General features: G+C 36.1%; 1 protein-coding gene and 1 pseudogene across 2 annotated transcripts; both read right to left on the reverse strand.

The window, feature by feature from the left end:
- Window positions 1-467: 467 nt before the first annotated feature.
- Window positions 468-18,822, reverse strand: LOC148864314 (CDPK-related kinase 3-like). Of its 2 annotated transcripts, XM_088978085.1 has the most exons (12): window positions 18,454-18,822; window positions 17,711-18,357; window positions 7,302-7,432; window positions 6,821-6,862; window positions 6,602-6,710; window positions 6,391-6,469; window positions 3,880-4,176; window positions 3,569-3,678; window positions 1,970-2,077; window positions 1,728-1,790; window positions 811-978; window positions 468-726 (listed from the first exon to the last, which is right to left on the reverse strand). In XM_088978085.1, the coding sequence occupies exons 2-12, from the start codon at window positions 18,245-18,247 to the stop codon at window positions 592-594; spliced, it is 1,779 nt and encodes a 592-aa protein (XP_088834211.1). In that variant the 5' UTR covers window positions 18,248-18,357; window positions 18,454-18,822; the 3' UTR covers window positions 468-591. The 2 variants fall into 2 exon arrangements, with proteins under 2 accessions (XP_088834211.1, XP_088834212.1); XM_088978086.1 differs by lacking the exon at window positions 18,454-18,822 and having other exon boundaries at window positions 17,711-18,451.
- A 2,661-nt stretch (window positions 18,823-21,483) lies between these two features.
- LOC148864315 (FCS-Like Zinc finger 8 pseudogene) lies at window positions 21,484-23,407 on the reverse strand (annotated as a pseudogene).
- Between the last annotated feature and the right edge of the window lie 2,629 nt (window positions 23,408-26,036).

Here is a 26,036-nt window from a genome sequence, read left to right on the forward strand (position 1 = left end):
TTTCTTTTGAATATTGAATCCATCCAAAAATCGGATGTCTAATGAAAGGAATATTTGTGGCAAAGTGAACGTTTAGACAAGTGTTTGTTACAAAAGAAAGATCATGGATAATCGTCACCAACCCCATAGTAAGGGGGATTTTGTAATTTACCCAAATTAAAACGATTGCAGTAGTGTTTGTTACAAAAGAAACTTGATTGCCCGCCTTATATCGGAAAAGGATCCACGTAAGAGGGCAAGTTGATGTAAAATTTTCAGCCCTGCAGTGACCGAGTCCCGGCCCTCTTTACAACCCTAGGGAAATCATAGTAAAAGATAATTATTATTCTCAATTTTTTTAGCTTTTGTCCTGAAATGATTATTTTTTCTTGTTTCAGAGAGAAGACGCATAAAGATGCCTCAAAACCCTGCATGCAACTGGTGGCTTAACGGCCCTAACCTATAAATTTTTTTGTACACACTTCCTCTACCAAAAAAATAATAATAATAAGAAATCTGCAGACATTTCGATGCCCACGAATTTCGAAAATCAATTTGCCCCATCGGCTGTAAAAAAAAATAAAATAAAATAGAATAAAATAAAATAAAATACTATTGTCTTGTATTTGAGCTACGGATTGTCACACCATGCAAAAATTTGGTATATCCAAGGAAACTGATCTTCCCGTCTTCCCTTCTGATCCAGTCACGGAGAATAGAGTAAGCTGAAGGTCCCAGATTCATTTCCTGTAGAAATGGTTTATCAAAGTTCAGTAGATCATATATGAATTCAAAAACAATTTCCTAAAAGCTAAGGTGTACGGCACCAACCCCTGCCAACTCCTCAACCGAAATAATTCTGTTCCCCTCCTCCTCGAAGTACTGAAAAGCTGTACTTGCAATCTGCTCCCACCTTTCAAGAGCTTCCAACTGATATGTGCTGATTGCCGCTGCACAGAACTCTTCAAAATCCATCTTTCTATTTGCAAGTGGTTCCATCTGTCATCAAAATAAAAAGCGAATTAATAAATCATCCCATTATGTGAATTCATGAACAACCTTTACAAACTTGACTAACAACTACAGTGGAAAGCCGGGGAAAGTGGAAAGCTTGCATGAAATTGCTAATGGCTTGCTTCAGTAACTAGATGAATGTTTGGAAGCTCATATGAAGTTAGAAACTAAGAATTAATGCTAATGTCAGTTCGTTAGATAACAAAGTGCAAGTTCAGGTGGATAATTGACAGGATGTGTTGGACAATGGTCACAATGCTAATGTTAGTTCGGCAGTCATAAATGTTGGATATCTTAAAAACCCAGGTGGATAATAAACAAATTCATAAGATGTGAATTAATAAATTCATGGAAGCTTGCATGAAATTGCTTATGGCTTGCTTCAGTAACTAGATGAATGTTTGGAAGCTCATATGAAGTTAGAAACTAAGAATTAATGCTAATGTCAGTTCGTTAGATAACAAAGTGCAAGTTCAGGTGGATAATTGACAGGATGTGTTGAACAATGGTCATAATGCTAATGTTAGTTCGACAGTCATAAATGTTGGATATCTTAAAAAACCCAGGTGGATAATAAACAAGCTCATAAGATGTTTAATATCAATCTCAGTTCGTCAGATGATAACGTGCAAGTTCAGGTGGATAATAGACTTGATGTGTTGAATGTGACAGCAAGATGACATTGATATGCATTCCCCATAGCTGTTCTATTTAAAACGTATCAGATGCCTCACCGCACTTAAAATGTCAGGAACCCTCGACTCCCTCATGGCATCAGTTGCATTACGCATAAGAGCCTGAAACGTACAATTAACAGTCAAAAACACAACAAATAAAGAGACGCTAACCACATTTATTAAATCTTTGCTTAAATGGCTTATATTGCTCCCATTAAGCAGAAAAAACAAAACCCAAACTTCATATCATTAACCAATTAACAACTTTGAAGCTGAAAGAGAGAAAATGAAGCACCAACCACTCTGAAGTTTTCAAGAGAGATATAGCGATCTTGACTTGGTTGCAGCAGCTGATACTGAGCCCTAAGATAAACGAGCTCATCCTCTGTCAGAGCTTTTGATAGTGCCTATACCATTGGGAATGAATTTTAGAAACTAAAATATCAAGACAACTTCACAGATTTCATACTTGTTTTCAGAAAATCAAGTTTTCTAGACACACACACATATACACATTCATATACAGCTAACATGTAGACTTCTCTGTTTAAGTCAGACATGTTGATATTACTGAATAGTCAAAATAAATTAACAAAAAAATTGCATTAAAATTAATCTGTCTAATTTCTAATAAAGTATTATTTTTACAAGGAAAATAACATAAAAACAAAGGAGAAATCAAGAAACGCATTAATCTAGCCTTGAGCCTAGTTGAAAAGTTGATTTTTAAGCATAAACTAGTTGAAGGTTAGCTGACCCACCAATAGCCTCAGGCCTACTTTAGTCATGGAAACACTAGGGCATTTAAGGCCCATTCTTTTGGCGGTAAGTTACTTACCTGGGTAAATGCATTTACCCATGAAAGTGTTACCTGGGAAAGTGTTACCCAGGTAAGTACATTTACCCATGTTCTTTTGCAGAGAAATGTTAGTTGGGTAGGTGAATTTCCTAAAAGACCTCCAACTTTTATGTGCTGGCACTGGCAGGGGCATTATAGTCCCACACAATTTGGCCAATTTTCCCCCTCCATGGGTAAGTAACTTACCCACCTGGGAGATGGGTAAGACTTTCCCGAGTAAGTTACCAAAAAACTTACCTGGGGGAAGTTGGATTACCGTGGGACCCAAACTTACCAAAAAGCGAATGTGGGAAACTTGGTCAACTTTCCCCATTGCCAAACTTACCAAAAAGCAAACATGGGAAAGTTGGTCAACTTCCCCCAAGACTGTACAACCAAACAAACGGGACATAAGAATTAAAAGGCAGAAAAAGTAATTCACCTAGCCAAGCCAACAAAAAATAGTCCTGACTATTTTCCAAATGCAAAAAAAAAGTAAGAGGTTCACAACAAGCTGAAGCAAGTAACACAGCTAAACCTATTAGTAATCTATCATTTATCAGCTCCATCCCACCATCACAAAAACTCCTTTTCCAGCTAAACACATTGATGGGGAAAAAAAGAAAAGAAAATTTTATCTATTCCTAATTCATCCCTTCTGGAAGAAACCTATGTTTGAGGGATCAAAATACTAAGCTCTGGAGTATTCAGTAAATAATCAAGATATAGCAATTCAATACATACAATTGTATATCATATAGGTATCTTAATGTGAACAACCAATGATAAAATCATAGGCTTGAAGAGAAAGTAAATTTACAATTCCAACCATTCAATACTAATTGTAGTCATGGCCTTTCAATTAAGCAAAGATAGAAGAAAATACTTTTATCATAGAAATATGTTGACAAAACCAAGATTTAATGGACTATGTATGAACGGTGTGATGAATTTGCAATGTTCTCGTGATGAATAATTGACTGAAGGGCATTATTCTCCAGTAAGTAATATGTGTGGCAAAAGAAAAGTGGCTTGTACTGTCATAAAGGAGAACCATTACCTTCAATGCTGCACGTTTGAGAGGTGTTGAACGGAAATACGACTTGACTAACTTATAGATTAAAATATCCAAGGGGACAGGGCGGTTTTCATCATGCAACCATGGATGAGCTGCCAACGATAGAAGCACTTGTTAATCTATAGAAATCTTAATGTCATTAATAGATGATACTTCAACACCAAACTAGATATATAAACTCACTCCAATATCTAATTGTTAAAAAAAAACAATTATAAAAACCATTTAAAGATGGCCAAGTAATAAAGCTTCCTATAAATATTAAAAGGCAATTAATGGAATTCACAACTTACTCAAGGCTTGTGCAGCAGTCATCCTCTTTCTGTAGTCCTTGTTAAGAAGCCTTTTCACAAAATCTTTCGCTTCGGGTGATACTGTAGGCCAAGGTGATTCTTCAAAATTAGGATCAGCTCTCAAAACAGAACGAAAAATTCCTGACTCAGTCCTTGCCCAGAAAGGCCGACTTCCACATAATAATATATATGTTATGACACCAATGCTCCAAACGTCTGCTTCCATACTATACGATCTGTGAAGGACTTCAGGAGCAACATAGTATGCACTGCCAACAATATCATTGAGTCTTTCATCTGCACAAAAACAAGCAAAAAAAGGGTTTTTATTTGGAAATGCAGATAGATTGAATACAACAATGACAAAGTAGGAGAAAAATCCACATCGATAATAACTTGAATTTTGCATGGAATGCCTAAATTGTGCTTATGTCCATAACTGAACAAACAGAAACCCTTCCGCACATTGGAAAAAGATTTTCAGATAGTATGTCATGTCCAAAACTGGAAGAGTAATTACAACATCCTCCCTAATGTCAAAACAATACAATGCATTGATCCTGGGCTGTTTTGCATGACTTGAAAATGCTGAAAGCCTCAGTCAAATAGGTTAATTCTACAACTGGTACGATAATAATGATTAATAATAGCAATTAAAAAAACTCAATCACCTATAAGGCAAAACCAAAGAACCAAAAAATTTTCAAGTTGAGAAGGTTTCTTTTGTATGTTTTATGGAATGGAACATTACAGCCTTCAAGTCTTCTACTTCCCATACTCAGATGGTCATTCTGCTCTGTCTTGGCCAGGATCTTGCAAAAACCAGAATTCCAAAGCAAACAAGTTTTATATTCCTATTACATCCATGGATAGGAAAAAAAGATGACTTCTGACATTTTCCATTGATCTTTCATCTTTTAATTGATTGCCCACACCCCATCAGAAATGATTCACTGTCCAACCCATGCTTGCTACCCTTTGGAACAGGTCTTAAAGGACAAGTGACACAAATAAAATCGAAACAATCATATTTGCAGACCCAAAAGAAAAAACACGAAACACCAACCCAGCATTATAATGCTTTTCAAAAGTAACTACTAGTACTCTGACAAACATAAATCAAAATATAAAAACCAATCAGGTATATCCTTCTAAGCTTCTTTTGAGCACAAGAGTTGCACAAATTCAACCTTCAAAGCACCGTGTCCAACAAACAAATACCAGCCCCCATGGTATTCTTTTATCTTCTTTTCTGGGTAAATTACAAAGATCCCCCCACCCTTGGTACTTTGGGAGATGTGACACTTAACACCCTAAACTTGTGACTTTCAGCCCCTGGTACCTTGTGCTTTTAAAGCAAAAGCAACAGCAAAGAAAAACAAAAGAAAAAAAAATGATATCCATTATTCAATGTTCATTAATGGCAAATGTTGTATATTCTACCATACAAAAACTCTGGCACATTATGTGGATGATTCATATCCATTGATCTATTTATGGATACCAGATTTCAGATTAATTTGGTAGATCACTTGGATGGATGAGGATGTTGCCCGAGGAATTGGAGCAAGATGGAATTTATCAAAAAAAAAAAGCTAGAACAAGATGGGAAAAATGAAGGGGTGCATCCAGTCTCTTATGTATAGGTAAACAACACTTAAATTAGAAGGAAAATTCTATAAAACAGTTGTGAGGCCGACAACACTGTATAGAGCAGAGCATTGAATAGTCAAGAAACATGTCCAGAAATGGGTATAGCATATATGTGTATGCAGATATGGATAGGTGGAAACCTAGAAAGAATGAGAAAAATGAAGGGGTGCATCCAGAGTCTTATGTATATGTAAATAACACTTAGATTAGAAGGAAAATTCTATAAAACAGTTGTGAGGCCAACAATGCTGTATGGAGCAAAGCGTTGGGTAGTCAAGAAACATGTCCAAATATGGTATAGCATAAATGTGTACACAGAGATGGATAGGTGGAAAACTAGAAAGAATGGGATCGGAAATGAAGGCAAAGGAACATAGAAGTAGCTCCAATAGGTGATAAAATGCAAGTAAGTAGACTTAGATGGTCCAGTCACATCCATATATGATTGCATACAGCATCCACAAGAGAAAGCGATCAGTTACAAGTTGAAGAAGCTAGAAGGGCTGGGAGCAGAACAAAAAGGGACATGGGTCAAAGTAGTAAGAAGTGATTTAAGTGCCTATAATTTAACAGTGGATATGACATTAAATAGAAAGAATGGAAAAACAGGATTCATGTAGCTGACCCCATATAGTAGGGATAAAACTTAGATGATGATGATGAAGACAACTTGGATGGATGAGATTAATCCATTGTTCTATGAGACCACTTTGATGGGAAAGGACAACCACAAGCTCAACTTGGAGCTATATAAGGCAACAAAATTTTCACTCTTTAAGAACCAAAACTTGAAAAATACCAAACAGCAAAAGGCAGCAAAAAGTAAAACAAAAAAAAAAAAAACACTAATGACATTACCTGGCCTGATAAAATCAGAAAGACCAAAATCAATAAGCTTCATTGAAGCATCATCATCTCTAGAGGTGAAAAGAAAGTTCTGTCAAGCAATCAAGAATAACAAATAATTAATCCCTTGATATGGTGGGGATAAAGGACAAAAAATTAACACAAGGGAAAAATGCACTGCAATATGCAACAAGAATTTCAAGGGCCTTGTCAAGCTGCAAACCTCTGGTTTCAAATCACGGTGTACAACACCTTGAAGATGACAAAAGGCCACGACACTTAAAATCTGCACAATAATAACCTTTGCATCTTCCTCTGTGTATCTTCCACCTCTGCAACAAATAATAGCATGAAATTCCTTCGGAGCAATTCTTTTTTATTAAAATATTAGACACAAGAACCCTAACAAGTGTTACAAAGAAAATAAGCAATTATACTATACCTAGATAAAATCCTGTCTAGAAGTTCTCCACCTTCACACAATCTGAGAAAGAAAAATAAACATATATGAGATTCATGTAAAAGTTTAATAAATTCAAGGAGAAACTATGAAATAATACAAGACAAGGAGTTTGAATTTGAAAACTTCAAAATTAAGGCCATAATAGATTACCAGTCTAATTACCAGAAAATTATATCTCAATCCTTATATAAAATAAGTTTTCAGAAACTGTAGTTCAGTTTCCAATTTTTGCCGAAAATAAAAAACTGAACCAGTCTGCACTTCCAGGGTTCAGGACACAAATAAGCATTCAGTTATCCTCTATTCAGATGTAAAAATGGGATTAAAATGTGGAATTAAAATAGCATTGATTCTCCATAAGATTTAGAGCTTTGAACAGATAACCCAAGTGCCACCATAGCAAAATCAAACCATATTCACCCAAGTAGATCTCATGGAAATCAAGTTAGAGTGGACATACTCCATAATTATGTAGACATTATTCACATCCTCACACGCATCATGAAATTTGACCAGATTCATGTGCCCAGATAATGCCTTCAAGATTTTCACTTCCCTACGAACGTCTTCGATTGATATTGGTGTTGTCATCTGTCACATACAACTGCTTTAGTTGCCAACTCCAAATGGGCATTCTAGTTCATCAACATAGTCAAAGCTTCAACTTACTAGTGAATTATAGGTAAAATTTGCACCATCATCACTCCCAAAATATAAAGATGCATATTTATGCAAAGGAAATATGTACCAAAGAATGGTCAATTTAACAATTACTAGCCTTTAAATGTATGTATCCTGTTTTTGGTAATGCATTTATCCCTATTTAACAGCCACATATATGTTACAAAATAAAAATGTTTACATATATCAATCGAGTAATTACCATATGTAATCATCTTCTCAGAACTACTTTTCCACTAACACGATCTTTTCATGCATGGAAGAGATGAGCGTTTTTCAAAAACCAGCTCTTCAACACCTAAGCTCACCATCATTATCAACATCTAAGCCTTGTCCCAACTATATTGGGTCAGCTACATGCAGCCTGCTTCACTATTCCATTATGTTCAGTGCATTGTCCATTGTTAAATTATGGACACTTAAATATTTTCTTATTACCACCACAATAGTCCTTTTCAATCTGCCCCAAGCTCTTCTGGCCTTTCAGCTTGTAACAGATCACTTTTTCCTATCAGGTGCTATAGATGGTCTTCTAAGCACATCACAAAGTATCTGAATCTACTTTCACTCATTTTATCACCTATTGGAGTTACTCCTACGTTCCTCTGTATGACTTGATTTCTATCTAACATTATCCCTTCTAGTTTTACCATTCATCCATCACAGCATTTGCATTTCTGCCGCACTCATTTTCCGCACATGTTGTTTCTTTGCCAAAGTGGTATTCACCTATCACACAAGACACTAGATGAACTCCATTTTTGTTATGAACTATTGAACCCAGGTAATGGAAGTGGTCACATTAAGTTATCTCTTAGTCTCCAATCTTTTAGATCCATTAACTAGCTAAAAATCTGATTTCATGTTTCTAAAATTCACTTCTCCCAAAAAATTTAGCACTTTTTGCTTCAATCTATTACATCTTCCTCACAGCTATCCCTCAAGAACCTTAGTTCATTTAGAATGTAATTAATTTCTCATACCTGAGTAACTGTTCCCTAGCATAATTATTTCCAAATTTGGCCTGTCCTCATTAATGTTCAATCTGTTCCAACAAAGCTTTCAGGGTACTACCTGGCATTGTGTGAAAAGGCTTTTGGATAGGGACACGAGATAGAACACCATCCATAGGCTTTCTCTCAAGCTTGTGGGGCTCTACCTAATTCTCTTAGCTTTTGTGCTCAACTCTAATTGTGTTTTTCTTATTTTATAGTAAATATAATGTAGGACCTAAAACTTATTCAAATGAATATATCAAACTGTTTGACCATAGAAAGAAAGAAAGAAAATGAAACAGTATGAAACAAATAATGGAGTAGCAGAGAACAATGATTAATGGTAATAAAATAATTTATAAAATTTTTTAAGTTGGAAAAATGAAATTAAGTTCATATGAAAATTTGTATACTGAAAGAAACAAAGATTTTGCATAGGGGTTATATTGTATTAAATGATAACCTTCTTACTTATTTGAACCTAAAAGTTGTAGTCCAATGGTGAGAAAAGAAAATGATGCCGTCCAACCAATTAATCAATATATCTTTGATATAGGCTATATTGGTATTAAATGATAAACTTCCTACCTATTTGATGCTAAAAATTGTAGTCCAAAGGTGACAAGAAAAACATATATTGTGTCAACAAAGATGCAGCTAGTTTGAGACAGATGGGGATCTTTTCTTCCAAGAAATAGACAAGAGAGAAATGACTGTACAATACGAGTACTTTCTACTGGAAAAAAATATGAAGGGTTCATTGTCTCTTTGAATGACTATAAATTGCAGTTATCATAAGGGAGTTCAACTAGAGCTATACTACAGTACTACTAGTGCTCCAAAGGATAAGATTGAGGATATCTCTAAATTAAAGAGACGTCAAGTGAAAGGGGACTCAGGGGTGGTTATTGGATGTCTCTAGAATAATAGGCTAGGCACTTGGCAGTATACATGCACCAAGTAAAAGATTTATAAGGAAATTAAGGGCCACCTTTATATGAACTAAGAGCTCAGGAAAAAAAAGTTTGATAGATGCCTTGGCTAGACAAGGTATAAACAGAAATCAGCCAGATGTGTTTGGGGGTGGGTATGGTTTATCTTGGGGATAATGGTTAATCAAAAGTAATTCTGTTTGGGGTTGGGCAGCATTTTGCAAGCCTAATATATTGAGGGGTGCCAGGCACAACCAGATTTGTATATCATACATTCTTCATATGTAGAAATAAAATTACACAGTTAACAATGTTGGAACTCTTACATGTAGTTTTTCTTTTTCTTCTATAGTTGTAAGTCCTAGTTCCTAAGAGAGATGTGTGAACCTCCAATGAAGCTAGATTTTTGCCTCCATTTCTTTGTTGCTGAGTTGTAGGCTTGTAGCAAAAGAAAATTCTAGATTCTTTAAATGGTAAACTGTCTACTTTGGGTAACAAACAGCACAGTAAAGGCATGACCAATATGAGCAACCAAAGGTGGAAAAAGGGTTCCTAGGCCCTCTCAGAAAGATAGAGAATCATAATACGAACCTCAAATTTGTAAAAGAAGCATGAGCTTGTTAATCCATGGTAGGACCACCCTTACTAAGGAAGCTTAATTGGTTATAATATAGTTATAGTCAACTTGTTTTAGCAAGATAATTAATGTCATCTTTTTGCAAGCTAAATATGGTCAATAAGAAATGTCACAAATAATTCTTCTTCCAATATGTAAGGAATGCTTGGACTTATACAAAATCACCTTTTATTCTTATTTACTATTATAACTTAGTAGAATAGATACTTCCTAGTGATCTTTCCCTTTCTATCTGTATTTATACAACAAAAAACTAAGAAGAAACGTTCAGTAATAACTCATGACTTAAAAAATAAATAAAGTTCAGTAGAAGGTTGGAGGTGGTTCATGATTTTTCATGCCAAGGTGATCCACTAGATCACATCTTGTGAACTCTTTTCCCTTACGTATTGCCCGCTTGGCCCCCTGTTCCTTAATTCTATTTCAACCATGAAAAATGTCATATCCATGAAAATGTCCTTATACTAGTGGAAGGCACGTGTTGCGCAAGTAAATAGCATTGCTCGTATATTGCACAAATCAACGCAATAGTTGTTACTTACCATTGTTATAAAACTCAGCGAGTCGACTCGCTTCCTTTTCTTTTTCTTTCATTTTTAGCTTTAAGAAGAAGCATAGAATCTTTGATCCATTGGAACTTCCCCCACTCCATTGGTTCACTTCAAAATGGGGATTTTACGAAATGAGCCATTCTAGCTTCCACTCTCTAAGCATCAACTGAGCTTTTGAGCCTATCTCCAAAGGGTTACTAAATACAAAATATTCTCTTTTAGCTACACTTTTTCCTAAAGATCTTACTTACGGTGGATTTAATTAGACATTTCTTGTGCAAAAAAATCTACCTTTTAACTATTGATATATATTCAAACTATTGTCATTTAGAAAATAGGGGCTGTCGCTTGATGTAATGGTAAAATCATGGGCTGCCACACTAGTTTAAGTCTGACAGTGACCACATTGTACCCAAAAAAAGGCAAAAGGAAGTTGCTATTTAACATAGTTTTCTTTTTTGCATGATTTTGATAGTAATTAATATACAATAATTGAAGATAAAGCATTATCCTTAAATTGTTTCCACTGGGTGGATTGAAGTAGGCAGGATGTTGTTGTGCATATTCAATTAGAGGGGATGCTGGATTCTACAAGGACAAAGAGATATTGCTTCAGCAATATGGCCTTATAACTTCAATATTGAACCAATAGATATAGGGCTGGTTGAAGATAAGGGATGTAGCTCTTCTACTGAGAGAAGAAAAAAACGAAGAGAAAGGAATCAGTGGTTTGAATATTTGTTTATTGCAAAGTACTTTTTTAGGACAAAAGATTGTTAGAAGTTCACCACTGAGGAAGGTTGGGCTTCTGAGTTTTTTCTTCATAGTATTTTAGATCTAATGACTTAACTCAACTAAGCTTTGTCCCAACTATATGGGGTTGGCTACATTAATCCTGTTCCACTATTCTGCTAAACTCAGAGTTATATCTATTGTTTCCAGATATAATGGCTATACTTTATAATTGGTGGTTAGCCATGGAGAGACAGTTGAGGCAATGTTGTATCTCTAAAAATTAGCTAATATTTCTTTAATCCATAGTTGTCAAGGCAACTGTGCAATATTGGGAGACAATGGGATGTCTAGGTAATAAGAATTTATAAAATAAAGAACTAAATTTCAGCCAGCAGGCTAGATCCCTAGTTTTATATACCATTCAGCATGCATATTAATTGAAAGAATAGCAATTCTCTTTATTGAGAACATTAAATGACATCTCAAAACATTGCAAATCACCAAATCAAAAAGATAAAAGTTTTTTAAATATATTAATTTCAATATTTGAGAAAACAACACCAAAGTATTGAATGCTAACTTCATATCAATTAGCAACTAAAAACGGCTAAAACTTTATATGATAAAAAATTTAAGATGGAAACTAAAAGAGAAAAAGAACAACGGTGGAGCCACTGCTTTCCCCGTTTCTCTTAAACTTACCTGAATTTTCAAAACCTCCAGGGACCCCCCCCCCCGTCAGAGATCTACCATTAGGAAACTTACCATACCACCCCTCCCTTTTGGATTCGTCATGAACAAAAATTGTGTGATGATGAAATTTATTATAATACCCCCTTCCATCTAAGACTTGGGGGTTCATATCTTCATCTAAATGGGCTTAGGACCTTTGGGTTGGAGGATAAAAGAAAATTTTGTTTGTTTGTTTTCTACATGCTTTCTTTTCCAAACAGTTATTTGACAAAGAATCAGGATTAGTTTCGTCGTTGAAAATAATTAATGGCCTAGCTGGATAACTTCTGTTAATAGTCACTAACGGTGGCCTGATAGAAGACAAGTTTTCGATAACAAAACTTCACTAACAGGGGGCTTTCTGGAGGTTTTGAAAAGTCAGAATAAGTTTAAAAGAAATTGGGCAAAGTGAAGGGAAATTTTAGATAATAACCCTTTATTTAATGTAAGAGAAAGTACAAAAAACCTATTTATACTTTTCTTTCTTTTACTCTTCTCAAACGCTTTGATCTTTTAAATTTCAATAAGCATTGTATAAATGGTATATAGAGTATATAATAGAATGTATTAACACACATATTAGTAAGATAAAGCAACATGAATGATATTATAAAAGGCTGCCACCCTGTCATTTTTGTCACCTAGACAGGTGCCTTGTCGCTATAATTCATGGTGTAGGTGAGCCATGGGCGCCTAAGTGACACCTTGACAAATATGCTTTAATTATTATTATCCTAAGTCCTAACCATTCCTAAAAGAGAGATCTATGTATTGACAGATAAGATTAATATTTTTAAATACTATCAAGTAGTTTAACATAGAAAGCAAGTACAGATTGCCAACTGAACGATATCCGATCCTAGTGTCCGAACGCTCCTTCCCCCACCCTCTATCAAAAAATATAATAATAAATAAATAAAAAAGATTATACTAATGGCCCTATATCCAATGAATGGTAAGTCCCTTTTGTAGGTAAGCAGTTTTAAGTTGAAGACAAAGACTTGTAATTGTGGAGAAGGGCAAATCTTTTATTGGTAACCAAATAGCAGTCATGCAGTTTTTGTACTCAAGAAATCTTGACAATCGTGTTTAAAATTGATAATAGTGGAAATGACAAAATTAATTGCATTTGAAATAAATTAATTCCCCAGAGAGATTTGTGGAGGACTTCTTAACTAAATTAATTCCTCAAAGATATTATGTTCTCGAAATAATATGGAAGGATCATAATCAAGAAATCAAAGGAACTTGTAAATTTATTTCCTTTTTTAGTACATTCCTGTTGTTTAGGTGCTTTCTTTTTGATTATTAATGATATATTTTACTTTACCTTCTTCAAAAAAGATAAGAGGGAGAACTCCTTTGGTTTCATTCTTGCTCTAGGGGGAAATTTTGGGTCTATAAACATTTCCCTTTATGCATGATATTAGCATTACCCAAAGGCTTAACATATTTTCTATTAGTAATGATGATTAAAGAAGTTCTACATAAAAATAAAAAATAAAATAAAATGGTAATAGAAAGAAAGAAGAGCCCATACTCTTTAAAGAGATTAAAGTTAGGATACGCTTTAACCAGCATTTTCTGACCCAAAGAAATCGGAAAGGCGAATTACACTAGCTTCTTGACTGTATCCTGGGCCCTAGTACCACACCCATACAAGAGAAGTTCTTGCCACTCCCTCTTTGGCAAAAGCATCAAAGACATTGTTGGTGATCTTGAATTCTTGATATCCACATGAATAAGCAATTCAAGCTTGAAGACAAAGCTTCTGCTTATCTAATCTGGTATCTTAAATTTAAGCCCCTACAGAATTTCCAATATTCTGACAATTACTGCACTACAATCACCCTGAACAATCATAACAGTCCATTCTGAAGAGATATCAAGCTAAGGCCTTGCAAGCAAGAAAGGTTCAGCCATTGAAGGGTTTCCATCCCCAATTGGCTACAAATAATGTAAAACAGTTCCAAGACAATCCCTAAAACAACCCCAATCGGAATGACATTGGGTTTCCCATAGAGAAACCATCAAACCTTAGCTTTATACTGCCAATTTCTGGAGGAGTTCCTTCTATTTTTTATCAGTCTGAAGTTCTCTTTTGGTCATATGTTTGTGTGACTGGCTCCCTCATACAGACAGACCAATGAGAAGAAGGCACATCAAAGGATGTCCATGTCAGATTAAGAAGGAAACTTAATGGTGAACAAAAAATGAGTCCGTTTTTCTTGTTCAAAAAAAAGTCCTTCATCTTAGATTGGATTCCAACTTTGATGGTGACTCTGTTTATTGTTCATTGTTAAATTTTCTTATTAATCTGATACCGACCACCCTTTAATGTGCAATCATCTCACTGGTCCTTATAAGGAAACACTCATACAGTGATAAGAATGAAAGAGGGCCCATTCTTCTGCCACATTTATGGAGGAAAGGCAGCAACGGCTTGGCACCCCCTAAGAATGGCATGCAAGTTTACTCCCTTGACTTCTTCAGTTGCAGATACCCAATGTGCCACTCTTATAATCACTGGGTTAATCAAGATGTTACCATCATTTCCATGCTAGACGTAACCTCTATCAGGACAAGAGGTAAAGAATTAGACTCAAAGATCCCTAACAACCTAGCAAGTGGAGTCTAACAAGAAACAAAAGAGCGACAAATTGGTTCCGAACAGCCACAACTTGAAACAAGAGAGGAATAGATCATTACCAATCACACCATTCATTCTACATGGGAAACACTAGATATTCCAAGATTGATCCGAACAGCCACAACTTGAAACAAGAGAGGAATAGATCATTACCAATCACACCATTCATTCTACATGGGAAACACTAGATATTCCAAGACTGATGTCATTGAAAATATAATGTTTTTTTTTGGAAAAGAAAATGTATAATTTTCATTAATACCAAAAGGACCCTGTGTACACTAAGGAACTGTACAGAGAGGATATACAACCTTTCGGCCTTGAATAGCAGAATTCACCAAAAAAAAAAAAACTTTAGAATGTTTCCCTTGGATTGTTCTTTCATGTTTTCCAGTGTACACATTCAGTTAGATGGAATATGTATCACTTTTTACTTGTTCAAGAAGAAAAAAAAAAGGAGAAATGGATGGGCAACTTTAATACTTCTAAGTTGCAAATGTAACTTTTTAGGGAAAACATTGCTTCTTTTTTAAATCTATATAGATTATAAGTTACAATTACTAGAATAGACTGTTATGTTTTGTTAGTTCCCTCAAAAATAGTTCATCATTTCTCTTGTAATTTTATGATCTAATTACTCCTAAAAGAGAGATGTATGATCTTCAACAAATGAAATTTTGTTCTCTTTCAGGTAACAAGTAATAGATATCTGGATGGTAAGTTGCTTTATTTAAGTAACTAAAAGAGACTATATATATGCACGTGCAGAAGTAAAGAAAGGGTCAAAATGACAAAACCTTATACAACATGATGCTAGTAAATACTCTGACTTAACTTATGCGGCCTTCAAAGGAGCTGAGGCAAGTATCCACTTTATATATTGTATATATGGTCATAAACTAATAATTGTGAAGTTTTTCTGTAAGAATTAATAATTGGCCATAAATCTAAGTAAATCGCATGGGACCTTGAAATTGGTTATATAAAGTTTGGAAAAGAGACTTCTTCTTTTTCTTTTTTGATCAATGGAAAGAGGCATCTTTTTTTCTAACCAATGAGACCATATGTCTGTATTTAAAACAAATTATAAGCATCATCATTTAAAACAAATTAAAATGAATGTTCATATTTAAAACTAAATTGGTTGCGTTTAGAGCTAGTTGATTCTTAAAGAAGTCTTATTAAAATTATAGGGTCAATACTAAAGATTTCTTTTATTATTTTTCTGAGGCTATGTTTGATTTGATAGAAAATAATAGAGAAATAGAAAGTTGAGGCCTTGAGGGGAAGATATTAACAAATCTTGTTAAACCCCTAAAGAACTTTCTACTTCTCCCTTGTTTTCCATCAAATTATACACAGCCTAAGGGACCATATTAAGGTTTTTGAAATACCACGATGAGTCATTTTCTAGAGAAAAAGAAAACATAAGTTTCTTATATATCCTACAACAACAAGGAATCATATCAAGACATTTTTCACACAAGTGGGTGTGTGCTTTTGTACATCATTTTACATTGCATGATTCAAGAAAATTAAACGAAATCAAAAAGGGTCCATGCAACCAAAGTGATCATCCATAACATGTAATTCTTATATTTTACCCTTTGTTTTGTTCAACTCGTGTCAGATTATAAACTAATGTATGAATGATACTAATAAAATAAGTCAACCATGTAAATCGTTCTAATCCCACACAAGTAAATCATAAAAAAAAACTAGAAGGGAGATTAGCAGGCAAGCAAACTCAAAGAGAAACATGGACCATAAATAATATATGATATTTAATTTATAATAAACAAATCATATTCTAAGATGGGTAATATGAAATATCATTTATTATCTAGATTTACTCAGTTCTTTAGTTTTCTGTCAATTAGATGTCACTGAGATATTACATGAGATATGCTGTAGTAAATTCAAACAAAAATGGAAAAAGGAACTGTTACAAGTTTGCAACATACAAAGTGCACTTAGTCATCAATAGTGATCCAGCTCTCTAACAACTTGTACAGCAATGAGAAAAAAAAAATTGCAAATAGTCAATCACAATTATAGCACATACGCCTCCTCAATGTTGTTACACCTGTAAAATAATTCTCTACCGTCTTGGTACAGTAAGAGGTATCAACATATTCCAGAAGAATCTGATAGGACAACTATCAATCTCCTCAAAAAAAAAAAGAAAATAAAAGAAATTCACAATCTCCTTCAATCTAATCCAATACGTATGATTTGCAATAACAATACGAAAAATATCCTTTGCACATTTAAATAAGGATTCTTTGAGCATCATTAGAAACCAGCTGCTCCATTACCATTTCAAACTTAAAAATGAGCTATAGGTAATTATTTACTCTTACTAAATCCATTGGAAATAATGAATACTTGTTAACATGATAATGGAAGAATTAGGAATCAGGATTCACTGGAAATCTCATCTTGTTAAATCAGAGTCTGACACAACTTAACAATGAGCATTCACAATTAACATCAAAAGGGCATTTGGTTGAAGTAGTGATAAATTATTTATGAGTCCGTAGTTTAAGAATGGATATAGTATTGAACAGAACGGCGTGAAAAAACATGATTCATGTAGCCGAGGAAGGCTTAGATGAGTTCTAAGATTTCTTTACTAAGGCCAAATGCTGTCTATTAATCCACAGCGGAAAAGTAAGCCCGCACAACCAACTTGGACAACGAAGGAGTGAATCAATATATGTATTCCTTAATCGAAGCCTTTATACGGCTACCTATTTGAACTTGCAAAAGAAAGATGTGTTAACCATCATGATTAGTAATTTCAATGTCCTAATGAGCTCCGCCGTAAGCTTTCAAGGGATGAAAGACTTAAAGTATTCAGCAATTAATCAAAATACAGCAAATACCGATAGCAAACTCAGCTTATCAGAATAAATAAAAATCGTTCGATACAATCAAGAGAAAACGATCGAACCTTAGCTTTGGAGATAATCTTCACAGCCACAACCTGACCCTTGAGCTCTCCCTTTTTGCCCTTAGCCGAGCAAGTATGCCCAAAATGGCCACGGCCAACCTCCTTCCCCAATTCGTACTTGGCACCAAAATTCTTCCCGTAACCGAAGCTCTTATCTAGTGGCCGCTCAACATCCGCGCCGTCCTCGGGAATCGGCCCTTCCTTGGGCTTTGATGGGCCCAGACGCTTCGCAAGAGACGCCTTGATATGCTTCGCCGGCGAAGGAGGAGGGAAAGGCCTGCGGAAGAATCTTCGAGGAGTCTGCCTGGCCGGTGACGGAGATACCCCAACGGGAAGTGGACTAGTACCTGGAGGGTATGGACTTGGCCAAGCGCTGGTAGAGGAGTGAGCAGGTGTGTTTTTAACAGAAGGAACGTTGATGGTGCCGTTGGCGGCTGTAGACGTTGACGGTGTTTGCGGGCGATTGACGGCAGTGACGCCGCCGGCGGTGGTGTCATCCTCGGCGACGGAAATGTTTTTGCCGCAGCACTGCCCCATGCGCTCGCTACGACTATTATCCGATCGCGATCGGTCAAAGTCGAGGCATTGGGTGGTGTACGGATCCAAGGATGTCGAACGGCGAGTGATTAAATAGAGAAGGAGACGATCTGCGGTAAGAAAACATTAAAAATTGAGAATAAATGAATTGAGTCTGTGTGCGTGTGTGTGTGAGAGAGAAAGAGAGAGAACGCCAGGCTAGATACCAAAACAGAAGCTAAAAGAGAACGAAATAGCAAGAGAGAAAGAGACGACGACTCCAAGTGAAAAGCATGAGAGAGAGAGAGAGAGAGAGAGAGAGAGAGTCTGTGTTCTATTTTCTTTTTTAAGTATATGTAATGGGAAATCGGGAATCTATGCAGAGCGCGGGAGTTTCGGTTCTCGGCACGGCATATATCTCTCCACAATCACGGCCTTTGTTGTATTTTTTCTTTTTCTTTATAAATAAATTTATTTAAAACTTTAAAAAAAATAGAAAATGGAAGTCGTTTCCTCAATCAGCTTCGAACTGAAGGCGATTATTTATTACTTCTTTTATATTTTTCTTCTTTTTCTCTCGCACTCTTCCTCCTCCCAAGTTCCCTCCCCAGTCCCCACTTTCTATAAAATTCTACACCGACCGTTTCCATTACTTGGCTGTATTTGGTACGTTAGTTTCCTTTTCTTTACTTTCTAATTTTTCTATTAAATTTTATTTGTCCTGTCCTAATTACATTTATTAACACTATAATGAGAAGACGCGTTTTTCACATTTGCATACTTATTACTTACACTTGTAAAACTCCCGTCTCAGAGTTCGAATCCAGAAGACCAGAACGCGTTAGTCAGTCAGTGGTTGGCCTAATGGCGTTGGCCGTTTACTCGAACAACAACAAAAAAAAAAACACTCGGTTCCATCTAACCAAATAATGAACCAGTGTGAAAGGTGAGGGGCTCCTGAACTGAAGACCATCATTTTTCTGGTCGGACCCTATCATCCGACCCCATCCAAACGTGCCTCCGGCGCTGACATATCAGCACAGGCACCCGTCTGAAAAGATTTTTGGAGGCTTTGAGAAGAATGGGACCGCCCAACATGATCTCCTCGGAATCGCTCCGTACTATGATTCTACATGCCCAAAAGGTATGATACCCATACAACTTTGACCAATCAAAAAGGGTAAAGATGCGATTGAGGCTGGATGGATCTCAACGGATGATGTTACGTCTCCTCGAAGTCTCGAACCGAATGGTTGATTCTACCTACGAATTATCAATTTTTCAAGATCATGGTCAAAGTCAAATGTTTCTCTTCTCTTCTTCCCCCAATCATCCGTGTGGGACCATTTACCTACTACATTTGCGGATCATAATCCAACGGATAGAAGATCAAGTGTGCTGCATCTGCATTGGTGGCCGAGTTGAGTTAATGTAGCATGTTGTTCCTCTTTATCTTTTATCTTTTGCATTAATTTAATTGGTAGGAAAATATGCTCAAACATCACATCAAGAGGCAATCCATTGGGAAGCAATTTAGGTAAAATAGAATCACGGAGGAGGATGAAGTTTACCGAGGTGATGGACGTCTAATCTGAAGACACCAATGGGTAGGGTCCATGGAGTATGATAGACATGAAGGTTCAACAAATATTTCCAGAACAAGATAATAAACCCAGAGAAGAATTTACCTTTTTCAGTCGATGTCAGCGCATGAGGTAAGGTGATACACGGGAGAAGAATTGTCTCGGCCTCGCCGAATCGACCAACTTCCCCTTGTGATAACAACAATGAAAAGGGTAACATATTTATTATATTTTATATTTTGCATTTTATAAATAACAACAGTAATAATAAATTCTTCTAAGCCTGGGTGGTGGCGGAAAATGTCATCGCCAAACCAAACATCTACATCTCTATCAGATCACCTCCCTAATAAAAAATAGGGTTATCACACAGATACGAATAGAAACCGAAGAGGGGAGAAAGAAGAAAGTCAGGTCGAGTTATCACCGTACACGTGTGGGATTATCAGAAAGTGCGTGTAGGGCGATTACACCAGTGATTGTCTGATTTGGTCAACTACTTTTCGTTGGATGTATTTGACTCGTTGTATGCAAAGGCACCGGCGATTGGTTTCAGTTGGTCCTATCATGTATAATTTATACATCTTGTGCTGTTGGTAGTAAGGACACAATTGAGGTTGGAATGCGATACTTGTGTGTTTTTGTGATTATTAAAATAAGAAGAGCCACGTGCATCCTAACTGCCCTTCTGGCAGTATTGATATCTCAATTCTCAAACAGACGCGATAAATGGAATTTATTCAAAAAAAACTATCCCAACACGGTTCCAGTATTATCTCTGTGTGTAGATTTCATTCTGAAGCTGAGACCTGTAATATATGATATGCGATGTATGGATAGAGATGATGTACGAGACATAATCGGTAATAATGGATGTTTTTAATCTCCATTTTGATGCTCTATCAGAAACACTCTGTTTTGCATTATTAATCTCTTGATTACCAGTAAGTATTCGTTTTAATTAAATCAAGTAATATTCTAACTTTTTTGAAAAGTTGCTTTTTCAAATTATTGATAAATTAATCATAAACTTAGTTATAAAGGGCTGATTTTGGCACGTCAATCCGATATCTGGACTTCATCTGTTCGCGTGTTGGAATCGGATTGTAAAGGGCTTTCTAAGCCATCTCCATACCGTCTGATTGATTTAAACTTAGTTATAAAGGATATTCTGAAGCTGGTTGAAGACCTTGATATGAGCTTTAGCTTCGTTAACATTTCTAGTAACCTCTACCCAAACAAAAAAAAAAACAAAAGTTGGAAAGTTTTGAAGGACGAGGGATCTCCTGGATTGGTTTTTTTCGCGAGGGGGCAGGGGACCGAGTTAACTGTCTTGTTTGTTAGATCTCTTTGTTGTTGGTTGATGTTTTTGAGTTGCAGTTGTTTCTGTTTTGTCCCCTTTACTGTTTTCTTCTAATTGTATCCACCCCCCATCCGGTCAAAGACAGGGAGAGTTCTTTTGGGGGGTAAAATAATCAAACCTTTAATTTCTCTCTCTATATATATCTCTTCAGATTATCAGGAAAAAAAAAAAAAGGTGTCTATTGCTAACTAGGGTGAGTATATGTTGGTTTGGTTAAGTTCCAAGTAGAAACCTTGAACTTATTACCTAGGTTAAGAATTAGAACTTATCCATCAAGGTCAGTTCCTTATTCTACCCATGGGCTTTGTTCATTAAAAAATTAAAAATAATGATAATATGATGTTTGTAAATTACAAAGACCTCTTATATTATGGATTTTGTGATAAAGACCCTTCTGCACTTTGTTTTGCAATAAAGACCCTCCGAACTATGACCGTGATACAAAGACCCCCTTCCGTTATTTTTCACTTAAAATCCGCCCTTACAATATTTTTTAATCTCCATACTACCTTCTAACGAAAAAAACACCGTTCATCTTCCCCACCTCACGTTCACGAACAGCCGTTGGAGAAAAACACTGTCCATGGGCGCCATTGAAGCTAGCACTAAAACACTCGGACCAAAGGCGTTGAATCCACAACCAAAAGAAAGGTTTTTCAGCCGAGCAGCTCCTCCATAGCTCGTATTCAATGTCGTCGTCTCTGTGGCAAAAAGCTCACCTGTACATGTAAATGTCTTTCCCTTGTCCAAGATTCTTCTTGCAAGTGTAACAAAAGCTAAGGAAATCCTCAAAAGGATAGCTCGATCAATCAGTGTAAAAACTGTTCTCCTTCCTAAATGCAGACAAACTAACAACACCACAACAACTCTCCACAATGCAGTTATCAAATATGTGAGTCGTTCTTGGATTAGGCCCATGGGTGATTACACAAGTATAATCCTCTAAAAGCTCCATCTCACTTGGAGAAAGAGAACCTGTGAAAATTTTAGAAGAGGCGGGTGCTTTGAGGCCAAAACTCGCAGATCCAAATGCAGATTTCCTTGACAAAGGCGATAAGCCAGAAGAGAAGGAATACAATTGTGAAGTTTGTGAACTTCGAGTCTTGATGCCGAACTAAGGAGTAGATTTGGGGGATTCAGCCGAAGAAAGCACGGAGGGTGGAAGAGGAGGAATTTGAATCTTCAACTGTGATCCAAACAGAACCATTCGGCTTTCAGGTTTGGAGAAATTGTTCTCACTTTTCTCATCATTGAGGGCGTCGATAATACCAAGACCAATGCCTCTTGAGTCTAACTTTTCCCATGGGTGCTTGCTTTCCAAGAAGGTTCTGGGGATTTAACAGAAAGTCTATCAGACCAGAAAGGGTTACAAAGACCAAAGAATGGTTTACTATCAATTATTGAATTTGGGTTCATGACGGCTTCAATTTCAGAAAAAACCCTTCCTGGATAAAGCAGTGAAGAGTCTTGGAAAACTGAAGAAGGACAAAGTGGGCCTTATGAATTTATCTTTGGGAGATGGAAGAGAACCATGATCCATGAGAACTTGCTTACTGGTCACCGCTCTCGATCGCTTCCTCAACATAACCTCCTTTATCAGATTGTCAGAAGTCTAAACTTCTCTGCAGAATCGAAAAACGGGGGGATAAAATGAGATTTCTTTTCATTTGATTGGATAGATTTGTAGAATTGAACAACATAATGAAGCAAAATTTTAATTTGGGAGTAAACCCAGAAGCAAAATTTTAACTCAATAAACCGCCATCGATCGAAGAAGGTAGTATTCTACAAACAACCTCTGCAGAACAGAAGGGAAGAAATAAGATTTGTAAGCCCCGAATAGACAAAAGATGGTGACACTAGCAAAGTCTCCACCTATCCAACAACCAGAAACAGAAAGCCCCGAATCGGCTCCATAAAAATTTCTCTAAACCTCCGTAACCTCCATCATGCAACATAACGGAACAAGGAAAAAACTGCCTTTCCCCCTATACTCTTGCTTTTTCCTTAATGGATATTAACATTTTCTTCCTCGGCTTCAACGATAATAATCGCTCATTCATTCTTCACCGAAACCCACATAAAAACAAGCTTTATGATCAAAAAGGAGACACCAAGATCAGATGAGAATTAACAGGTAAATGGCAAAAAAGCTTGTAAATTTTTTGCTTTCCCTTTCTTCTGTCTTTTGTTTTTTTAATCCCCCCTTGTTTCTTTCTCCGGTATATCAACAGAAATGGCTCTAGTTCTACTTTCAACCACCACTACACAGAAAAATATTCAAAAGGCGCAGGTAGGGGTGAATTCGAGCCGAACCGAGCCGAATAATGCCAGGCTACAAGGCTCGAGTTCGAGTTCAAGCTCGGTTTGAGCTAGAATCTTGAGCTCGAGCTCGATTCGGTTCGGCTCGTTTTAAATTTTATAAAAATATTTTATTATAAAATTATTTTTATAAAAATAAAAATCATATATAAAATTTTTATTTTATATTTAAAATACTAAGATTTATAATAATTAATAATTATAATATTTTTATTATATATATATTATTTTCTATAATTTTATTATATATATATATATATATATATATATATATATATATTCGAGCCGATAGGTGAGCCTCACAGGCCGAGCTCTAATAGGCTTGAGCTCGGCTCGTTTAATAATTGAGCCACTGTATTGGGCTAGAGCTCGGTTGAAATTGAGCCGAGCCGAGCTCAAGTAGATCGTGAAAAGCTCGGCTCGTTGCCACCCTAGGCACAGGTGCAAACAAGACCCATAAACAAAAATAACAACATACACAAAAAACTAATGTGAAAAACAAAAAGTTGAGTGTCTTTCTCCGTTGGGCTTTTTGCCATAGAGAGGACGATGTTGAATACGAGCTATGGAGGAGCTGCTCGGCTGAAAAACCTTGCTTTTGGTTGTGGGTTCAATGTCTCTGGCCTGTGTTTCAGGTGCGAGCTTCAATGGCACCCATGGACAATGTTTTTCTCCCACTATTGTTTGTGTATGTGAGGTCGAGGAAGATGAACAATGTTTTTCTCTCAACTGTCCTTATGCAAGGATAGTATGGGAAATAAAAAATATTGCAATGGCGGATTTCAACAAAAAGCTAATAGAATGGGGTCTTTGTCTCATGGACATAGTACAGGAGGGTCTTTGTCACGAAACAAAGTATAGGGGGGTCTTTGTCACAAACCCCATAGTATGGGGGTCTTTATAATTTACCCTAATTTTTTTCCCTTCCAAAGCTTTGACCTTGGATAACAATCTATCATAAACATTTCACATTTGACAGTTCATTCAATCCCAAAGAACATAAAACATCATCCATAAACAACCTAAAATAATACCAATAATCATTATTAATCCATAATCCAACTTTATAAATATTTCAAATACTTAACATTTGGCTTCAAAAAATATGTCTAACATCTAAAAATACTTGTTTTTCAAACATACAATCGGTTTGTGTTTAGGTTTGAACACAAACTCTAATAGATGATAAAATAAGTCTAAAATGGAAAGACATGACCAAATTGCTTAATGTAGTCAGACACATTTCAAAGCTTGGCCAATTTCCTAAATGCCCCTAAAACTTTTCAAAATGACCCATGTTGTCCCCTCTTTTAAACCCATTTCAAGTTCCTTCCACTCAAACTATAAAAATTAAAAAGAGAGCATTGTCTTCTACCATTACCATTTGCGTTGCATCTTCTCTACAAGCATTCACAGTAATGTGGGAATACGTCATCCAGTTGATTAATGCAGCGAGACACATTTCAAAGCTTGGACAAAGTCCTAAATGACCCATGTCGTCCCTTTCTTTTAAACCCTTTTTGCAAGGTTTTTAAGGCCCCGTTCACTTCTGGGTAAGTTACTTATCCGGGTAAGTGTTTCCTACGAAAGACTTACCCGGGTAAGTGCATTTACCCATGTTCTTTTATTTCCAATGTAAATAAGGCAATGACCACTTTAGCCATAAAGTCTATTATTAAAAGGAGAATTTTTGTCCTATTCAAGTTTGGGCAATTTTCCCCCCAGGTGGGAAAGTTATTTACCCACCTAGCAGATAATTACTTGGGTAAGTGATACCTAGAAAAATAAACTTTCCCTGATCCCCACATAAATTTGAAAAAAAAAAACATGAGATTCTTGGTCAATGGGAATCAAAATCCCATTGACCAACTTTCCCTCCTCTCAAAATCCAAAAAAGAATGCCCCTAAAATCGAATCGGACAATGAACCATTCAAGGGTCCAGTTCTTGGGTCAAATAATCTGATTCTTCAAACCAAACAAACGGCCCCTTCTGACAATAAAAAATAAAAAATGGCCAAAAATCATTGGACAGTTTGACTAGTTCGACCGCTTGGGTCAACAGTTTGCTAACCAAATCAATGGTTTTTGGCCAAAATGATGGTTCTAGGGTAAAATAGAATCGATCAAGTGACCGATTCCCAATTTTTCTGGTCGGACCATTCAGTCCGGTCCGGTTTTGAAAACCATGCCATTTTGAGTTCTTTCCACTCGAATTACAAAGGATAACATCATCTTTTACCATTATCGTTTGTGTCACGTCTTCTTTGATGAGTACCATGACTCTATGAGTATTGATTATGATGGAGGTGCTTTGTAATGTTTGGGGTGAGGTTGAAGAAGAATAATGGATCTACTGTATTTCATCAATTGAAAAGGATGAAGAAGAGTGACAGGAAGGGTGAGAGAGAGAGAGAGAGAGAAAAGAGAGGGATGTTAAGGCCTCATTTGGTGTGTTTTTTTCACGTAGGCTGTCAGCTTTTTAGAAGCCTAGTAGCCCATGTTTTCGTCTTTTCTTGTTTGGTTGGGAAATGATTTAGCCAT

This window comes from Nelumbo lutea, chromosome 3 (assembly GCF_056320005.1).
Source record: "Nelumbo lutea isolate HS-2025 chromosome 3, American lotus-T2T, whole genome shotgun sequence".
In the NCBI taxonomy this organism is placed as follows: Eukaryota; Viridiplantae; Streptophyta; class Magnoliopsida; order Proteales; family Nelumbonaceae; genus Nelumbo; species Nelumbo lutea.